At 36.7% G+C, this 19214-nt stretch overlaps 1 protein-coding gene across 3 annotated transcripts in view; it reads right to left on the bottom strand.

Moving 5' to 3' along the window:
* SLC25A21 (solute carrier family 25 member 21) overlaps positions 1-19214 on the bottom strand; it is a 237452-nt gene that overhangs the window by 90672 nt on the left and 127566 nt on the right. For all 3 annotated transcript variants that reach the window (XM_032112696.1, XM_032112698.1, XM_032112697.1), the window contains one exon: positions 13657-13705. In XM_032112696.1, coding sequence (XP_031968587.1) covers positions 13657-13705 — 49 coding nt within the window. The remainder of the gene's footprint in view (positions 1-13656; positions 13706-19214) is intronic.

Genomic DNA, 19214 nt, shown 5'->3' with positions numbered 1-19214 from the left:
ATTTCCTGTCTTGTAAAACTGAAAACTAAATTTCAGTATATTCCTAAATTTCCTAAGACATATGCCATATACTGTTACAATGCATTATCTGTATAATAATGGAACTGTTATCTGTTTTACTTCTTAGATATGTCAAGTTGTTCAGATAATATAACAATTTGTCAAGAAAAAGAATGTATCTGAAAAGGAAAAGGATATATTGCTATTCATTTAAAAATTCACCTTTCAATGATTAAATTAGGAAAGATTTTTTACTTACATAACATTGTTGCATTATTCTATTCCCCTGTGAAGGTAACATAACATTCTTGCATTATTTTTATTTCCCCTGTGATGGAACCCAACTTACACCTTCAAAAGAACATATTTGTCCATAACTAACTGGACTTCATTTTCTAAGAGAAGCTATAACACTATGAAGCATGGTCTGTCAGACGAGATAGAAAAAATGGCATTCATAGAAATAAAAGTTCATATTAGAAACATAGTAAATAAATACATATACATCTTTGATTAGGATGCACTTTTGCATTACAAGAGAGCTGATCTAACAGTCTGCAGCCACTTGAAAACCAGTACTTTTCAAGAGTTTAATTTTCTGGCACACCATCAAGCTAAATCAGTTTTCCCTGCAGCTTTGCAACTGCTAGATCTGACATAAGGGAAACGGTGGGACCAAACTACAAAGACTACCAGGATGTTGGGTGTCAGGGAACCAGGAGCAGGACTAACTCTTTTAGTGTCAAACCACCCTTTCATCAGATTAAATGTAACAGCATACTCTAATGACAGTATGTACACACATGCCTTTCATGCATACCTTCAGCATACAGTTTGGTGGTTGCCACTGATGATCTGGGTCTGGGTTGCCCCCTTCTTTGTCCTCATATTGTCTGACACATAATTGTGTGAGGAATTAATTCAGGAAACCAAGATGGTAAAAAAAACCCAGCCAGAAAATGATTAATTGATAAGTCTTCCACTGTGCTAGCTCCCTGAAATGTAGTGTGTGTCAACGGGGCAAAGAATGGTAATGTATGTGTCAAGGGAACACAATTCCAAAAGGATTGAGCTGAATGGGACCATGTTTTAAAATGAAATATACCTTCCTTCATTTCTTCTTTCTAAGATACAAAATAAGTCAAAAAAGGTGGAGTTGTGGGGGTTGCTTGTTTGGGTTATTTTTTTTTGTTTTGTTATTGTTGTCATTTTGTAGGTTTGGGGTTTTTTTTGCTTCTCCTTTCCTAATTTGTATTCCAGTTTAGCAATTTCAAAACTATTTAATTTGATCCTTCGAGTTTGTAGATGACTCTCTCAGGAAAAAGTACCATGAAATAGCAGAATAATCTAAAGACCTGTTGCTGTCTACAGGCACTTTTCAATCCAATTCCCATTTGTCTTGTTCTCCTACCTCCCCCCTTGTACTCTGATAATTGACTGATTCTTGTGTTGCACTGATTCAGCTCACTAATGTGCTAAAGAAAGAAGTATCCAATGTTCCTCCTGGGAGAAACCATCTTGATCTAAGTTGCTACACCTGGGCAGATGCTGGATGGACAGTATCACACGTAGCACTTGGAAATCCATCTCCCTCTGTTACAGACCCTGAACTACCACCATGTTCATATGGGCACCCACAGCTCCTTCTCAACACTCTGCTGCAGGGCTGTAATGGCAGCCAGTGCACAGGGGACACACAGGCACTATTTTGCCCCTGCTTCAGATTTAGGGAAATGGATAAAAAGGTACAAGAAATGACCATACTTCTGTAGTTACAAAATATTACTACTGCTATGGGTCAATAATCTATTATGGAGATATGAGAAAACTGGGGAGGTCACAGCACCTCTGAGGCACAACCCCTTCTGTGTGCTACTCTTCAGCTGGTGCCATTGAGCTTTGCCCCTGGCTCAACTCGGGTTGTAAAAGCACAATCTAACCCACTGCCTTCTCACCAGGGAGTCATCAGCTTACTACAACATTGCAGCAGCTAAAAACTTGCAAATATTTCCTTAGCTTTTTGTTGTTTCTTTTTACTCTCTTGAGAAATAAGTTCAAAAGACATCTCTATTGTGCCAAGATTATTTTGGAGATGGTATTTTACTTGCATCCCACTCAACATGAAGACTCTTGTTTCTCAAAACCCCCTCTAGACCTAGAATACACACTGATGCATCTGTTCATAAAAACATACAAAAAGCACAGTTCATAAAGATATTATCTCTCTTTTTATTTATTTATAGATTTACTTGGCACTTACTGGCCTAATGCAGTTATTTTCAGGACATACTTAAGTACAGCACTAAGGGCCAACTTCTCTGAGAGAACTATTGGCATTGCTACAGTTACATTGTGCTTCCAACACATACAGCTTCATTCTCTTGCATCCATACCTTTGAAAAGCTAGCTCGAGTACAAGTAAGAAAAAAGAAATGTAAAGAGATAGAGAAAATTTACTTTCTCTTTACTGTAAATAAAGACATGAAGCAGTGATTTTCCACACTTGAACCATCTCCCACTCATTGCAGTAGATGAACAAATACTAATAAAATAAACGTAAGTGGTTGTTTTCTTTGTTTCTTTGTTTCTTTCTTTCTTAGTTGCTCCTTGCTTGATTTATTTTAGGCATGTTCCATCCATGGTTAGAAATCAGGCATGACAGTGGTCTAATGCAAAAGTTTTGTCCATGGAGAAATCAGACATGACTACGGTCTACCCCTGAATGTGATCTTAATGTTTCATAGCACTGACAAATCATTAACATCTGTTAATAACTCACCCAGCTGCTTTGTTAGATTGTTTTAAAAAAAAATCTTATGTACACGATAGATGTCTCCAACTCACAGTCTAAGTAACCTTTCCCAGCTGCTTAATCCTTATTTAAAATCTTATTTTAAAATACATACATTTTTTAACTATCCCATTTCTTTATCTCCAGACAAAGTAAGCGTGCTAACATCTGTTCATTTTCACTCCCCAATTCCCATCTTAAATACTTATTTTCAGCATGTATTTTTCTTGTAAATAGAATCCCATGTACTTTTTCACCTCCTAGTCCTTCATTTTCTCCTTTCTGCTCTCACTCTCATTCCACTTTATCCCTCATGATTTCTTTTGACCGATTATATTTTAAATAGAGGATTAATACAGAGAAAAAGATTATTTAAAGAGCTTCTTTGATTATCTCACACTAATTTAGGCCTGGGAAAAAGAAAAAGGGGGCATGCCATGAATCTATGTCTAAAGGGAATAAACAAAGGGAAAGGGGAACAATACAAAATAAAGGGTGTGTAGGTAGTTGTTAGGGATAAAAATATGTAATGGAAATATTGGAACATTAGAAAATACCCACTGCCTGTGAGAAGCAGTAGGCTATGCAGGAGGCTTCTGAGGGAATTAGAGGGGGCTTGTCACCAGGGATATTTTAAAACAGACTGGACAAAAGCTATGGTTTGGGAGCAAGCAACAGGCAGAGGCAAGGAGAGAGGAGAGGGTGAGGGTGAGGGAAAGTGAGAGGCAGAGGAAACTGAACTCAGCACTGAGATGGGGATTTCTGAGTGGTAGAACAGCAGTGGCAGAATATGATGGACACAGGCTGTAACACCTCGTTTGGGAACTGGCTGTGATTTTAAGTGCTGGTTCTCCTGAAGTGGTCTAAACAGTACAGCTCTGGATAAAATGCTAGCAGTCCTGGTACCATTCCTCATTGCCAAGAAATAGCAGAGGAATAGTTGAATAGATGTCCCATGTCCAAAATAAATAAATCAGATTCATAAGTGATGTACAAGATAGTTCACAGTGCATTGAGCACCAAGACTTCTAATGTTATTTCTTTCTCACTGTTAAGAGTGTAAGGGGCACAGAGGCAATTTACATAACTCAAAAAAGGTACATTACCATAAGTTATAGTAATTTCTTTTTTTGACAGCAATATAATGGCATGTCCTGAGACTGTGGGAATCTAAACAAATAAAATAATCAAACACATCTATTGTATTTAATACAATATAACACACTATAATACTACAGGGTATACAAACATGGCTGTACTTTTCCAGATGTGTCAGCTGACCCACATATCCAAGAAGTTTCAAACTGACTTTCATTTTTGTCATGAAAATTTAGTCATGGCTTCTGATTCATATAAATACCCTGCTTATCTGAAGATATCTTGAGACAGTACAAAGAAAATCCAAGTGCTTCTATACTGTCTTTAACTTCTTTGGTAGTTTCTAACTAGAGAGACAACAGTACAATGAGTATATTTTAGAGGGTACTTAGTCCTAGGTTCTCTCCCTTTTCTTCCTTTCCCCATTGGACAGTGTAATGAAAAAAGAATTATTCTGTCATATCTGTAATGTACAGTATGATTCTTCACCATAATTACAGTTTTAGAGCTCATTTGTGACATTTTCCTGTTCTGTCCAGAAGGGGGTTATTTTTAGCCTCATATTATAAAAGGAAACATTTGCATAAAATTAAGACAAAAACAAATGGAAGAAAAAAATTTCAGCGATTTCTTGGATTTAAACTGTGAGTGCAGAATGTACAGCCTGTGAAATCACAAAACACAGTCCACACCACTTTTTTGCAAATGCATCAGACAGACACAACTAATCAGCTGCAGGTTGTTCCAGTGCTAGAGAACTTAAACATGAAGAAACTTCACTTGCTCTACCAAGGAAGATGCTGTGCCAGTACAGCCACAGCCAAGTGTGTCTGTGTACATTTATTTTTTTAAAGCATGTAAATATATAGATGCAGATTATAGAAGAGAAACCCTCAGGCTCTTGTCATTTTACAAGTTCTGCCCATGTAGTTACCAGTAATGTTTATATGAACTTTGTAAGCACTGGAAATCCAAACATAGAAAGAATATTGTCCTATGTAATTAGAATGAAAACAAAATACAAATTAAAGGGACCTGAAACAAACTATTCTAGCTCACTGTCCCAGCTGGAGGAAAAACAAAATAACAAGCACAAAATTGTTAAGAGAACAAATGACTGATTATATCTTTCAAGTGTCCATAGTCAAAAGGATTGTCACTAGCAGGACGGATAATATTCAATATGTCTTCTAGCATGATTGCCATTTATTCCCCAAATCAGCTGCTCAAAGAATCATCTGTAAGGGTTCAGCTAGACAGAGCTGTGCTTGAGGAATGTTAAAGATTTTCTCACAGAATCACAGAATTGTCTGAGTTGGAAGGGATCCAGAAGGATCACCAAGTCCTACTCTTAAGTGAATGGCCCATACGAGGATTGAACCCACGACCTTGGCATCATTGGCACTGCACTCTAATGGGAAGATCCACCAAACCAAAAATCTCAAACACAATTATATACTACATTTTGAAGAGAACTAAGGCCACTCCAAGTCAGCTTTGATCCCCCATTCTTCTAGAAACCCAAGACATGCCTTCCACATTTACTGGGCTGACAAGAAATTATACAAGAAATCCATCACACATTCCTTCTTGCTCTGGTATTCTTTTCATTTTGCTCTCTCTGGTAGACTGTCCACTTGCTTCCTTGTCTGAAAAGCTTATCTCATCTACTACTGCCTCTCTCAATTCTCCTATGATGGTCTCACCACTTGCTCCCTGCACAGACAGCCATTTCACTGCCTTCTGGAGCACTCCTGGAGTACTTAAGTAACTAATTAGTCATCTGGAATCTTCTTTTTTTTCATTTTATTCACCTAAAAGCTTCACAAACAAAGGATTCTTTAACAGGTAAATAGAGATTATTGTTCTATCTTGAGCATGCTGAAGGTGGACACGGTTTATTTTGGGGGTGTTAGAAATTCGGGGGTGTTAGAAATTCAGGGTTGTTACAGCTCACAAGTGACTCAAGAAACAGGAAAATCCAGTGAAATGGCACAGATAACATGTAACCCAAGCACACTATCATCATGCCATGCTGTCGAATGGAAATTATGATTTTAGGGTGTTTCAGTTTAAAAAAGCACCTCCTATTCATTAAAAAACTCAGGAGTAGATGGCAGAATGTTTAATCAAAATTAAAGAAAAGCTTAAGAGATCTGTAGCAGTCTGATTTGATGATGCAGAAATTCAGTTTTTTATCAAAGAAGGGATAGAATTATTTTAAAATCAAGGAAAGAATACATGTTATAGATCTTCCAAAAATCTACACTGATTTGAAATAGGGATATCATCAAGCAGTTCTGCTGTTTGATCACAAATAACACAGTATCACATGAGGAGATGATGAAACCACTTTTACACAGCTCCTTTTATCCCAAAGGATCTTGACACTCTTTATAAAATATATACGTGGTATGCCTATGAATAACAAAAAAAAAAGCACATAGGAACCGAAATTACTTTGACAAGCACTGCAAATCAGAGCCTCTGTTTAACAGTGTACATCAATGCTGTTCTTTAATTCAGGGAAGGATTTAAATTGCAATAGTATATATAGCAGGAATTATTAGCCCATGTGCCCTTATTAATTCCTAACAGATTGTACGTAGAAGGAAAAAGAAGAGCAAATTACAGAGCACTGGATCACATCCATATCCAAATTACTATAAAGTCCTCATTATAAAAAATTTGGATCTGTATGTAAATATCCAAAGTATCTCAAAGCTGAAATTCAAATGCCAGAAATAGAGTACAAGCTGCAATATGCACACAAGCCCTGTGAAAAATTGTGCCAAAGGCCACTGATAAATCAAGGAAATCTAATCCCAGAGAAAAGCCTTGACATTTGGATGAAATAAGGACATTATGCTGAGTTGGTCAGGGATTATTTTTCTCAGTTCTTTCTCTTCAAAATGAAAAAAAACATTTCTCAAGAAACTATCAGTTTCAATATATTTTTATACGCTTCTTTTTAGATGACAATAGATGTTGTTCTCTACATTTTCAAACAAAACCTTCTGTTTTTCTAGTTCAAAATTACTTAAAAATCATTGAGAAGAAAGAAAGAAAAAAAAAAAAAGGAAGTGAAAACTTCCAAAATCCAAAATTAATTACACGAAGTTTCATAGGCCATAACTCATTGTTTTTCTAAGTCTTCTGAGAGTTCAACTGTTCATTCCAATACAGAATATTTTGGTATCCTGATAATTTTCCCAGGACAGGAAGGCTATTTTCTGCCTAAAACTGTTACAAATCTAACTAGAGCAGTTTGCATAAAGTAACATGAACTTAACATGGCCTGATGCAAACCAAGTGAACTATGGTCACTTGGAAATGGTAACATTGTATAAGGACAATGAACTCTTCCTTAACAATGTTTTTCAGAAACAAGCTCCACCTCTGCCCATTCAAACAAAAAAGACCAAAAATCAAAGAGGAATTAATGATATAAAGGAAGTAGCTCTTGCAAAATAACAGATGGAATGAGATCGGAAACACATGTAGTAAGCTGAACGTTTTTAATAAGACCAAAATGACAGAATTGGAACAAAGGAACAGAACGGATAAATATGCACACAAATCAGCAGAACAGTTGCTAACTAGAAATGGGTCTGTAATGCAGATTCCAAACTCGATTAGATCCCAAATTATTTTTAAAATTTGGGGCTTAAGATTCATGATGTTGGTTTGGAATTTTTTCAGAAAAGAGTAGCAAATTATAAGATCTCTATCTTGACTACACAAAAATTTTCTCCACAGTTTTTAAGGGGAATTATTTGTCTCATATTTTAAATGCTGATGTTTGAGATCACACATGAGATCAAAAGTCAGTTCATACGAAGATTCTGATCTAATGCTGAACTATGTGAAGAGGTGTTAAAGTAGAGCAATATGGACTGCGGCCTCCCTGCCAAAGGTGAGAAACAGCTTTAAGAAAAAAAACCAGGGACATTGGATAGGTTGGTCATGAAAACAAGATATACTTAATAACTTATTCTCCTGATAAATTGAAGTAAAATCTTTTAAAAGGAGATCTCCTGGGTCTCCTTTACTCATTGACTTTGAAACTGCACACTTATCTCTATGTGAGTCTGTGTTGTGAAAGCACAACTATATCAGAAAATTGTTGCAGTGCAGGTGGCAGTGGCCACTGCAGCAGAGCATCCAGGGGACTGGTGGCCAGGCCTCCAGAACACAGAGGTCTGATTCTCACCTCGTGGTTACGGCGAGTTCTCATGATCCTAGTGGTTCTTAGTTTACATGTCTTAAGTATATTGGTTCAGGAGTTCTACACTGAGTTTTATGTATAAGTTCATGTTTATGTATCTCCCCTAGTTGCTTATGTATTAGTTCTGGAAAGTTCTCCCTTCTTCAATGCTCCATTGGTCTACTCATATAATTCCCTCCCTTAACTTAGCCCTATTGGATATTCCCTTGTTGTCCCCTCCTTCTCAGTCGATCCCCAATGGTTGTTTCCCCTTGTTCCACCCCCATATAAAATACTGTGATCTCTCTCACTTCTGAGTCTTTGTCCCTGGACCCTCCACCAGCAATAAACCAGCTGGAACCTACACAAAGACTCCTCTCTCATCCTTTGCCTCTGCCAATGCTTTTACACCACCCTTGTTTGGGGCTCGCTCCTAGCAAAGGAGCCAGCTTTCCCTGCAGGCTGCAGCTGGCAGCTTTCCCTCCTAGCTGCAGCCGACCCCTGCCTGCAGCAGCAGAAGCCAAGGATGTCTGTGCTGCCTTGGGCAGCCCCAACAGTGTCAGAAAATAGATAAGACTGTTTAAATATAGAGAAAAAAATCAAATGGAACAGTCATTATTTGAGTTAACTAGAGAAGTATTAAAAAACGGCCCATCGAATATATGTTTAAATGTTAGGACAAAGTCTTTTAGATGGTATTTGGCACAACATTTACCACTCTTTGTTGTACATTATCTGGAAGTAAAACACCTCTAAATACTCCAGTGGTATGAACTCATCTATCTCCACTGAAGTCAAAACAGATCTGGAGGACAATTTGGTATTAGTGTGATGTGAGAGAAACCATCTTTCTTTCAAATATTTGTCTCAAAATGTATAGTGATGTCAAATTACTGACAAAATGGAATAGAGAAGTAAATGATTAATTCACATAACATTTTTCCTGTTTACAGGAATTTCAGACACATTTTCTTCTTGGATGAAAGCTTTTGATGTTGTGTTGGTACTTTATTATTTGAAAACACATAGTCATATATTTCTTCATTTGTGTTTTCTATTAAATTCTGTCATGTTGACAACTCAATAGGTTTCCATTTCCTAACTACACAATACCAAGTCACATCCAAAATTACTATTTCTACTCCAATACATGTTTCACAGTCTGTGTGAGTACTGGCAAGGGAAATTTTGAAATTGTTTCCAAGACCAGTGGAATCAATAAAATTCAGCTGTATAAATACTGATGATAATCAAAGAAAAAGAGAATGCACATAGAAAGGGAATCAACTTATAAACCTTAGGAAACATTAGCTAAAATTTTATTTCTACTTGTATTTCTAATTTTCCAATATGACCATTGGTTGCATGCATTTTTTGAGGTGTTAAAATGCAATAGCAAGGAAAATTCTGTTAATGCATGTAGTTCAAAGTTATGGAACTGCTGAAAATGTCATTTTTATGCCAGCAACCCAGTAGTAGAGAAATGAAAAAAATAAACAGGTTTCTTTCCTGAGAATTCAGATTACCTCAGAACATAACCTGGAACTTGTCAGACAGACCACAGTAACATCCTCAAGTTATCAGTCAGGCTTGCGTGACTGATTCCTACAAATACAATTAGCTTTCCCTTGACTTTATACAACTCCCTGTAATTCTCTTCCTTTCTTCTCACCAACTACACCTATGAGCTTCTGACTAAATACTAATTATCCAACAATAAAATGTTATTAAGTTCTGAATTTTGTATATTTGTTTGAGCCAAAACATACACCACTAGGACACAAAGGATAAACTCTACCTGGCAAAGCATTTTACTATTCTTAATTTTAAAGTAATATAGATGGCAATGTCTTGTCCTATGTGTCATGTTCTAGTATGTCATTTTGTCACCCTTTGAAAGTCTCATGGATTAAAATGACATTACAGCCTGTATTACAGTTAAGACACAAAAAAGGTACAAAGTAAGCAAACCTAATTCTTTATCCAGGCTAAGACTTCTCCGCTCTCACTTTTTAGCAAAGAAAGATCATCTATATTTCTTAATTAAAAGTAGACCTTCTATGTCCTTGACTGTATCTGTACCAAAAAAGTCTTGCTACTGCTGTCACTTCTGATACATGGGCATACACAAAAACTTACCAGACTGTATTTAGGAGGACAAGAACCGAGATTCAGTACTTTATTTAATGGCTAAATTAATCATAAGGGTAACTGATACATAAAATAGCTATTAGAGACTGTTCTACAAAAACATTAAAAATTCAGCACATCTTTTTTTAATAATATCTCATCAGAAACTGTTCCAATATATCTTGCAATTGAGAAAAGAGCTTTATTTCAAAGAATAAAGCTAAAACAATGGATCATAGTTATCTTCATCTATCTAGCTAACAGGAATTTCTTAGAGTAGTGATCTGTGGTGTTCTAGCAGAGAAAAAAATAAAATTATTTTCAGATGTACACTTAGGAAAAAACACTTCATTAAGCATTTGGATTCTCTATGGTTTACAAGCATGTAGTTATATACTATTCCTCCCTTGATGTGAGCAGATAAACAAATCTAGCACTGTTACTGTAGAGTAATAGAAATTGCTAAACACAAAAAAGATATTGCAAAATGTCATAAAGGAGCCAAACCATTTTCCAGGGCTTCAAAATAATCTTTGACAGAAACTTTATTTTTTCCAATTTTTTTATTAAAAACATACACATACACAAAATATCAATGAAGCACTAAGCCACCAGTCCACTAGATGTGAGCCTCTGACATCTTCCCTAAACTCCTTCAAAACAGTAACTTAGATCAATGAGATCCCAATAATTTGAAATGGCCACAGGACTCTTTCCACCAAACACACTTCTAGAAAAAAAAGGCAGGAAACTCAAAACACTATAAAAATTAAGCAACAAATGGTGCTTTCATATGTCCTTTCACCTAACCAAAAGGAAGAAAACCCTAAACCAATCACCAAAACTATAATAGCAGGAAGCGATTAGGAAATGGCGGATTCTCAATACCATGTTGGGAAAGATTAAGTACACAAGGGTACTTAGAGGCCCTGCAATAAAGGAATAAAGTCAATGAAAACATATTAGAAAACACTCTATGTCCAAAGTTCAGAATTAAAACCAATGTTTCATTTGAACTTTCAAGGCCATCAAGGAATTAATCTGCTACAGTAAATTGGGACCATTACAAAATGAAAGGAAGAAGCATGATGTTGGGAACATAGAACAAAATGATGGATGAGATCAAAGGATATTCCATTCTTGATTTTGTCATTTGCTTTCAAATGTAAGTATTTTCAACTACTACCCAGTGCTGAGATCTGCAGAAAAGTTACTGCAAATTCTGTGTAATATCTCTGAATACATCTACATCAACAACTAGAAAAACTGTCACTTGGGTGCTGCCCACTTCTGCAATGAGTTGCAGCTAACTCAGTGGAAGAGTTAAATCAATGGAAATTTCTTCAAATGAAGAAATTTCTTTAATGGATTTTTTATTTGATTCAGACCCTCAGTTTTAGTTTGATCTATAATCTGATTTCTTCTGCATAGCTACTGTTCTTTCATTTTTTCCTACTTCTTTCTTTCTTCTAAAAATTCCACTGTTTGTGGACTCATATTTCACATTTAAGGGTTTCCTAATTTTTACTACTTTTCATTGTGTTTTTAAGGATTGTTATAGTTTCACAGACATCCCCATACACTCTTTAATGCTTTACATTTCTGGATCTCAGATCTGAAAAGCCTTTTCACTACTAAAAGTGTGTAAAATTCAGTAAAATTTCAAAGAGAAATGGGGAAATCTGTCCTTGTGTTCTGAGAGTTGGCTGTGTGGTTTCTATCAGAAAACTGAAGGTATGTCTGTTGACTGCTGGTACAGATGTTCAATTAATGCATTTTCTGACATATGATATGTGGCTTATACTAAATTATGAATGATCTACATTTATGCTACAAAAGAACATGAGTTCTAGTTCAGTACAAAGAGAAAAACGGGAAGAGGTAAAACCAAAGCTTGAAAGCTATAGGTGAGTCCTAGCACAACCTACCAAAATGAAGTCACTAAAGCACATCCTTTAAAAAATTGTCCATATTCAAACTGGACAGCTGATAGGTTCTTTCAGGTCACAGAGGAAGCTGTAAGCACCTCTTTGCAAGAAAATCACTTCTGGGACTATGCTTGCTAACCCATGACAGGGGACCACTTGACAGCAGAGCAAGATAGATTTTTTTCTTTTAAATTTGGTCTTGTTTTTGTTTTGCTTGTACCCTGTTGCTTCTGAGCCTTTAATTTCAATCTTATGTAAGTCTTGTTTTAATAGCATTGTTTCAGTGGTTCTTGGGAGGGGCAGAGAGGATCCTCAAAACTACCAGGTGCATTGTCTCTGTATGAATCAACACATTCCATGTTATGAAGGGATATGGAAGAATTGCCTGAGCAAACTCCAAGCCCCAAGGCAGACCTACAGCACCTCAGCAGCAGTTAACACAGATGGAGCCTTAATAACTGTCTCTTGGTGCTGGACAATGACCACAGACAGATGACTTCCTCCTGCAAAATGCAACCTGCAAAAAAAGGCATCTCAAGGTCTTAGGCAAATCACAGAACGTGATTTAAACAGAGGCCAAAAATGCATCCATAAAAAGCTCACACATTGGCTTACTGGAACTAGAATATGAAGTAGCAATTGACAATATAAAGCATATTCCAGAGACCACAGCTGTCCTCATCATTTGTTTGGGGCTGATTAGTCTCCTAGTGAAGCTTTTCTACCTAGATGCTTGGGACCTAGATAGACCAGGAGAAGTATATGGTAAATATTGGCACTGCATAACACACATGGCATGAATACTTTTCCCCTTCTAAAAGTATCCTTCTCCATTCTGGTTTGCTTTTCATGTACAGTAACACTCCCTTGTGAATTTACATGAAAACTATAAAGCATAGAAAATAAAAGGATATTCCAGAAACTAGAAACACAACTTTTTTTTTTTTTCATTTCTGTAATCAACATTAAAAAAAACCTAACTCGAGCAAATTTTCAAGGTCATTTAATCATTTATACTCATATAAGAACAAATTTTCAGAAAAAAAAAAGACAGAAACAATTTTTAAAAAGATAAAACCATGTAGTTACTCAGCTTACAAAAAGAATATAGAACACCTTCCCTTATTATTTTTATAAAAAAATCTGTGAAAAGTATTTTGGAGGCAATATGGTATTTCCCAATTACATATAAAAGCATTACTGCAGGTACTACATATAGTAAGTGAATTTAACTTTTGCCGTCTTCATGTCATACCATTGTGTTACAAGAGTAAAAATACATGTCATAAGCAGATTTAACACCTTTAGATGACCTCTAATCAGAAATGTGCCATGCTACTCAAATTCCATCTGTCAAATGCTGTAGATTCAGGTAAGTAAATATGAATGTCATTAAAGGCACAAGTTATCTTACTTGGAGAAGTTCTAGGATTTTATTTTTTGACAGCTTGTAATTTGGATATCTTCCAGTGTCAACAAAACCTGTTCAAGCATGATCTTACCTTGTTTTCACTACATCAAGGGGATGCATCAGGCAAATTTCTACAAGACCTATAGAAGAATAAGAAAGAAAGGCCTAATAAACATTTGCACAAATAGTAATTTAATTTTCATTGACTCCAATAGTTTTTGAAATTTGAAAAGTAAAGTAAAAACCCAAATATATCATTGACGATACAGTACTTATACACTTCATGTATTAAACACGCTCTTCTGTAGTGCATGTAAACCACTAGGCTTTTCAACATTAAATGATGCTAGTTGTTCATTAGATTGGGGAAAGTGAGGACTTTAGTGATGCAATCAATTTAAACTTAGTTTTTGCTCAGTTTTCTGACTTAAGAACAGTGGGAACATTTGACTGGCATCATAAATAAATGCATTAAGTCTTGCTGAAAGTAGCAAAGGAAGGGAGTTCAGGTTGGCACTTGCTTCTTTGTCATATAAGAATAATTCCTAAGGACACTGCAGGACTGCACTGGTGGTTTAGATGAACTTGATGTTAAGATGACATCTGATTCCTGAGTATCTGAGCTGCAGCCTCACTGGTACTTTGTCCTATCCTGCCCTGTGCTGATGCTGACGTGTAGTCCTGGCTCTTCCCCTTCCTGTTCCACTGCTCATCATCAGGACTTAGATTCACATGATGGAGAATTCTCACATCCTGTCAACTAATTTCCTGCCACTGAGTTTGAAGGACGGTATCAAGTTAATATTTATTATCATTGTTTTGCTGTATTTTCTTTTCACTCCATGCAACATTGTTTTGTTTTCATTTCTGAATAAAAGGAAGACAACATAGGTGTTATCAGCCAAAGAATATTAATATTAGCAATGAGATTCATTAAAAATAATGTAATTTTTTAAATGAAAGCAAAAGCTGTCATCGTTATTTCTGTGCAGGTATATTTATTGCTGTAATTATTGTCCAGGAATTGCTTCTATTTTACTAAAATAAGACCATATCACATTTCATGTAAGGGAACTGTCCCAAAGCCTATAAACTGCTCCAACAGCTGCCAACAGGTGCTTTGTGAGTGGAGCTGCAACCGAGTATTTCAGTGCTAGCAGGGGGCATAGCCTATGAGATTTTCCCTTTCCAACTACCTTCCTTTTCTAAGCTCTCCTTTTCCAACCTTCCCCCTCCCTCCCCATTTTTGATCTTCTATTCCATCTTATTTTGGCAGATAGAGCCTACAGTAGGGGGCCAAACATGGGGCCAAGGGTTGTTCACCCTATTCTGTTTTTGCAGCATTAATGACCATTTTGGGAGAAAATTGTAGAGTGCCAGATTTTGGCTCTATTTTCTTGGTCCTCATAGGATAATTTTTAATTCAGGCATTTTTCCAGCAACTGAATCAGATGAATTCCAAGGTCCTTGGCAAGAGCTCTGTTTTGATAACTTCAGGATTCTATTGGTTATCTGCCTTTCTCAGTCTTTCTTTTGTCTCATCATATAATTACACACCAGGTTTTAAACGATGTATAGTTACTGATTTCACCAGACAGAATTCTTCAAAAGATGCTGGGATTATGACACAACTCTCTGAAGAGCACCAAAGGACTGCACACTGTGCAAGACACTAATGGAACAGCTACAAACACAAGCTACATTTTTCCATCTACTATAGTAGTCATGCAAATCATTACAACATCCTACTTGATAGCCTGCCCAGAAAGTGTGGTGGCCTCACTAAATTACAAGCACTCTGAGATGTGCTCAATAAAATAAAATATATTGCTCTTTCTTTAGCTAATGTTCATCAGCTTTGTGACAAATTCAATTAGCACTATGAAAATCTAATTTACTAAACAGCTCTATCAGGGTGCAATATATCTTAACTTGTCACTGCAAAGACTACTGTTTACAAATTTTATTTCCATGATAAAGTAGTTAACATAGTTACAGATACACTGTCCAAAAAAATACTCTAATTGTCCCATTGGGTCTCCTTGGTGATGTCACATGCAAACCAACCCAGAGTGATTTATGAAGGCCTAATTATGTTTAAAACAACTCAGATCCAACTAGCTGAACAAGAGCCCAAAGGAAATATAGGAAAGAACAATTACTGGGTCAGTCCAACATTTGTTGTCTTCTGGGTGGGAAAACATTCCCTGTGAAAACCAAATACTAACCATAAACCAAGACATAATCAAAATCTGTGTGTTGAAGAAACAACCAGCTGTCATCGTTGACATGCTCTGACTGCACACAAGTGGAATATCAACAACCAAGAAGGGAGTCCAGAATTCTACTATGTAAAACATTCTGCTCAGTAACTGAGCCCATGGAGGGAATAAAATGACAGAAAATGCTGACCCCCAAACTGACCCTCCTCAGTAAAGCATTTTCCCTTTCCCAACTAATACCTTCTGTCTTTAAATTGTTTCCATTATGGATTACATTAAATTTTCATCTACAAGATTCACACTTAAAATTTCAAACTGGCTATCTTCACATACATCTCTTCAATGCAAAAATTTTGGTGACTGGTGGCTACTTTGAGTTCCTTTGTTCTTTGTTGCTCTATTCCATCATTCACACAAATCTTGTATCAATAATCACTGATAATACTATGACACTGTTTAAAATGTGCTGTAATTGTAACAATCCATCTGGCAAAATGTGAAAGTTTTGAGATTTCAGCAGCACAGGATTATAGCTCTCCTCATATCTGCAAGGGTTTCCATACTTCATCTATTCACTGCACAGGGAGAAAAAGAATGCAACCTAGCTAACAGTTCTTGCAAAATAACACAGATAAAACCAGAACCATTTGGGCTTTGGACGTCCTTAGGAGAGGCCTTATCTTCTTATCTTCAGCATTTCATTGATCCTCAAAGCTATGAACTGAAAAGTGTGAAGTGTCTGTGATAAACACTGATTTGTCTTTCAAAGAAACCTGAGCAGCTCACCCTCTATGTCTTTTCCACATAATACACGAACACAGATTCAACCCAGATTCAAGAGATGTAGAGCATGATCCATGTGTTAGTTCAGACAACCCCCTACAGTGTAGAAGCCATTATGCACCCTCCTCCCCTTGTGTTACTCATTTCCCTGGAATAACACAGTCACTGGAGAAACACAACAGACAGGAGACTGGTCATAGAAAATGTGGCAATAAACACATCAGGCACTGTATATTGTATAGCTGGAACAGTTGATATTTATTTTGGCTTTTACATAGATATAGTTACAATGTATGAAATGATCATAAGTATTTTATGTGTACTATGCATTTCCTTCTGAGAATATAAGTCTGACAGAAAGAATCCTGTGTTGATCTTTGTATCCTAATAAAAACAATGACAAATTCCTCTTAAATATGCTTTTCTGTTGGCTAAAACACTCCATTTGACAAGATGAAGCATGGACTCTCTTCCAGATTGTAACAGCACTATTTCATAAATAACCAATGCCTGGAAAAAAGCATCCCTGCAGTCAATTCTGCACAGATTAATTAATTTCTATTAGCTGGCTGTCTGACTTCACCTTCACAGACACGTAAGGCTTTTAACTGTTTTGTAGAGGTACATCTTCCTCAGAAAGGTCCACAAAGTGTTAGGTTCACTGGGCAGCCAAGGCTCACTCCTTTCCTAGGGAAGCAGTCACACATTGTGCCCTTCTCGATTGTAGTATACGTCAACTAGGCTCCAAGGAATACAACAGCATGCGTAGACTGTGCTGAGAAAGATCTACCTGTTAGCCTTCGCTTAAGAAAGTGACACTCATTTTAACTCTTGCCCGAGATTCTATTCAGTGATGTGGTATGGGATTAACTAATGGTACCGTGGAGATCCTCACAAACATTAATTAACGTTTTAGGTAATGAGCCAAATCAATGCTTTCCTTAGAAAATGTGGAGAAATGGAAAGTTACTCCAAAAAGTACTCCATAATGGCAGTACTGTATTCATGAGTCATTCTTCCTCAGAGACCTAGTCTACACGGAGAAAATACACTAGAAAACATGTTAATTAAACAAGCTGTTGAATATGATTTTCCCCTCGGTGTAGACAAGGATGTCTGTGTTTAAAAATGTGTTGGCTGATCACAGGAGGATCCCAGGAGGAGCTGTTGGTTTACTTTCACATTATAGAAGAAGTCTTTTGCATGTCTACCGGAGGAGCTGGGCCATGCTCAACTTCTTGTTAGGTAACAGTGGTCCCTAACAGATGCAATCTGTCAGTGTAGCACTGCTATCTGGAATTGGTATCCCCAAAAGCAGGGTTGGGAACAGGGATTACCTGACTTTCAAAAAAAAAAAAACAAACCCAAACCACCCTGGACTTCAGCAGCAAGTGGAAATTTTTGTTTTTTGGTCTATAGTACTTGTGCTGAAAGTGGTCAGTGTTCTTGGAGCTCTGTCCATGAAAGTAATTCAGCTAGTGTTGAAATAATAATAGCTCCTTGGTTATATAGTATAGCAAACGAACATTTTAATCTTCAAGGTTTCAAGTAAAGATTCCTCAAAGGCAGGAGAATCACATCCTAGGTGTGTGGAAGACAGGAGCTGGAAATGCGTGTTTCAGGCAGCATTTTGTCTAGATCAGCTGTTACTCAGCCATAAACTCCCTTCAGCTTCCAAGTCCCAGTACACAGACCTAGCTAGAAACATGCTCATGCTCAGTGCTCACAGCAGAAAGTTCAAATTGCTCATCCTTGGTGCTCACAGTTCTTACCTAGTATTTCCTCTGTTTCACTGCTGTCTGCCCAGCTAAAGAGAACATAATTATCAGATGGGAAACTGTTCAGTTCTATTGCAAATATAAAATAAATGCCAATGTAGTCTTATTATTTTTGCTGAGCTTGAAAACTGGGCTATAGCAATTAAGTGAATAAAGACAGAAAACGGTATGCATCTTCTTAAATAGTCATACTCTGAATAAAAGATACTCAAACCTAAGCTGTGATCTATACCTGGGCACACGTGCACAAAGCTTTATAGCCTTTGGAAGGGCAAATTCCACACTGAGATAATACATGCATACACAAGCACTGAGTACAACAACTGAGTTGTTGTAGTAATGATAAAGCAACATTTGCAATTCAGCATTTGTCAGCACGGAACACATTGAGAAGGTATTTATCTTGCCTCGGGGATTTTGTTGGAAAAATGAAAAACAATAAACCCCCCAAGACTATTCTTATGTTTTAGTTCCTTTTTTTGGACTTATTTTTATTGGATCTTTAGGTTGGTGACAAATGGTCCTATCAAGGTATTGTAATTCCCTTTCTCAGTAGTTCTACCACAGTATAGACATTTTTTCAGTCTAACACAGAGACAAGCTGATACATGTTGATTCAATGTGAGATAGCTGTAAATGTGCTCACCAAAACCATGGGTTCTCAATCAACAATATCTACCTAACTTACATTTAGTAGAATTCTGCAATATTTTCTCAATGTATTTCTTGCCTCGGGGTAAAAAATATCTAGCTTTGATGTTCAAAGCAGGTATGCAAACTGCTCTAAATTTAGCACAAATTTATTCATTGTTTGCTTTCTACAACATTCAAGGCACAATCAGTCAAATCAGGAAATTATGCTCATG

This window comes from Corvus moneduloides, chromosome 6 (genome assembly GCF_009650955.1).
Source record: "Corvus moneduloides isolate bCorMon1 chromosome 6, bCorMon1.pri, whole genome shotgun sequence".
In the NCBI taxonomy this organism is placed as follows: domain Eukaryota; kingdom Metazoa; phylum Chordata; class Aves; order Passeriformes; family Corvidae; genus Corvus; species Corvus moneduloides.
This window is presented reverse-complemented; position numbering and strand designations above follow the sequence as displayed.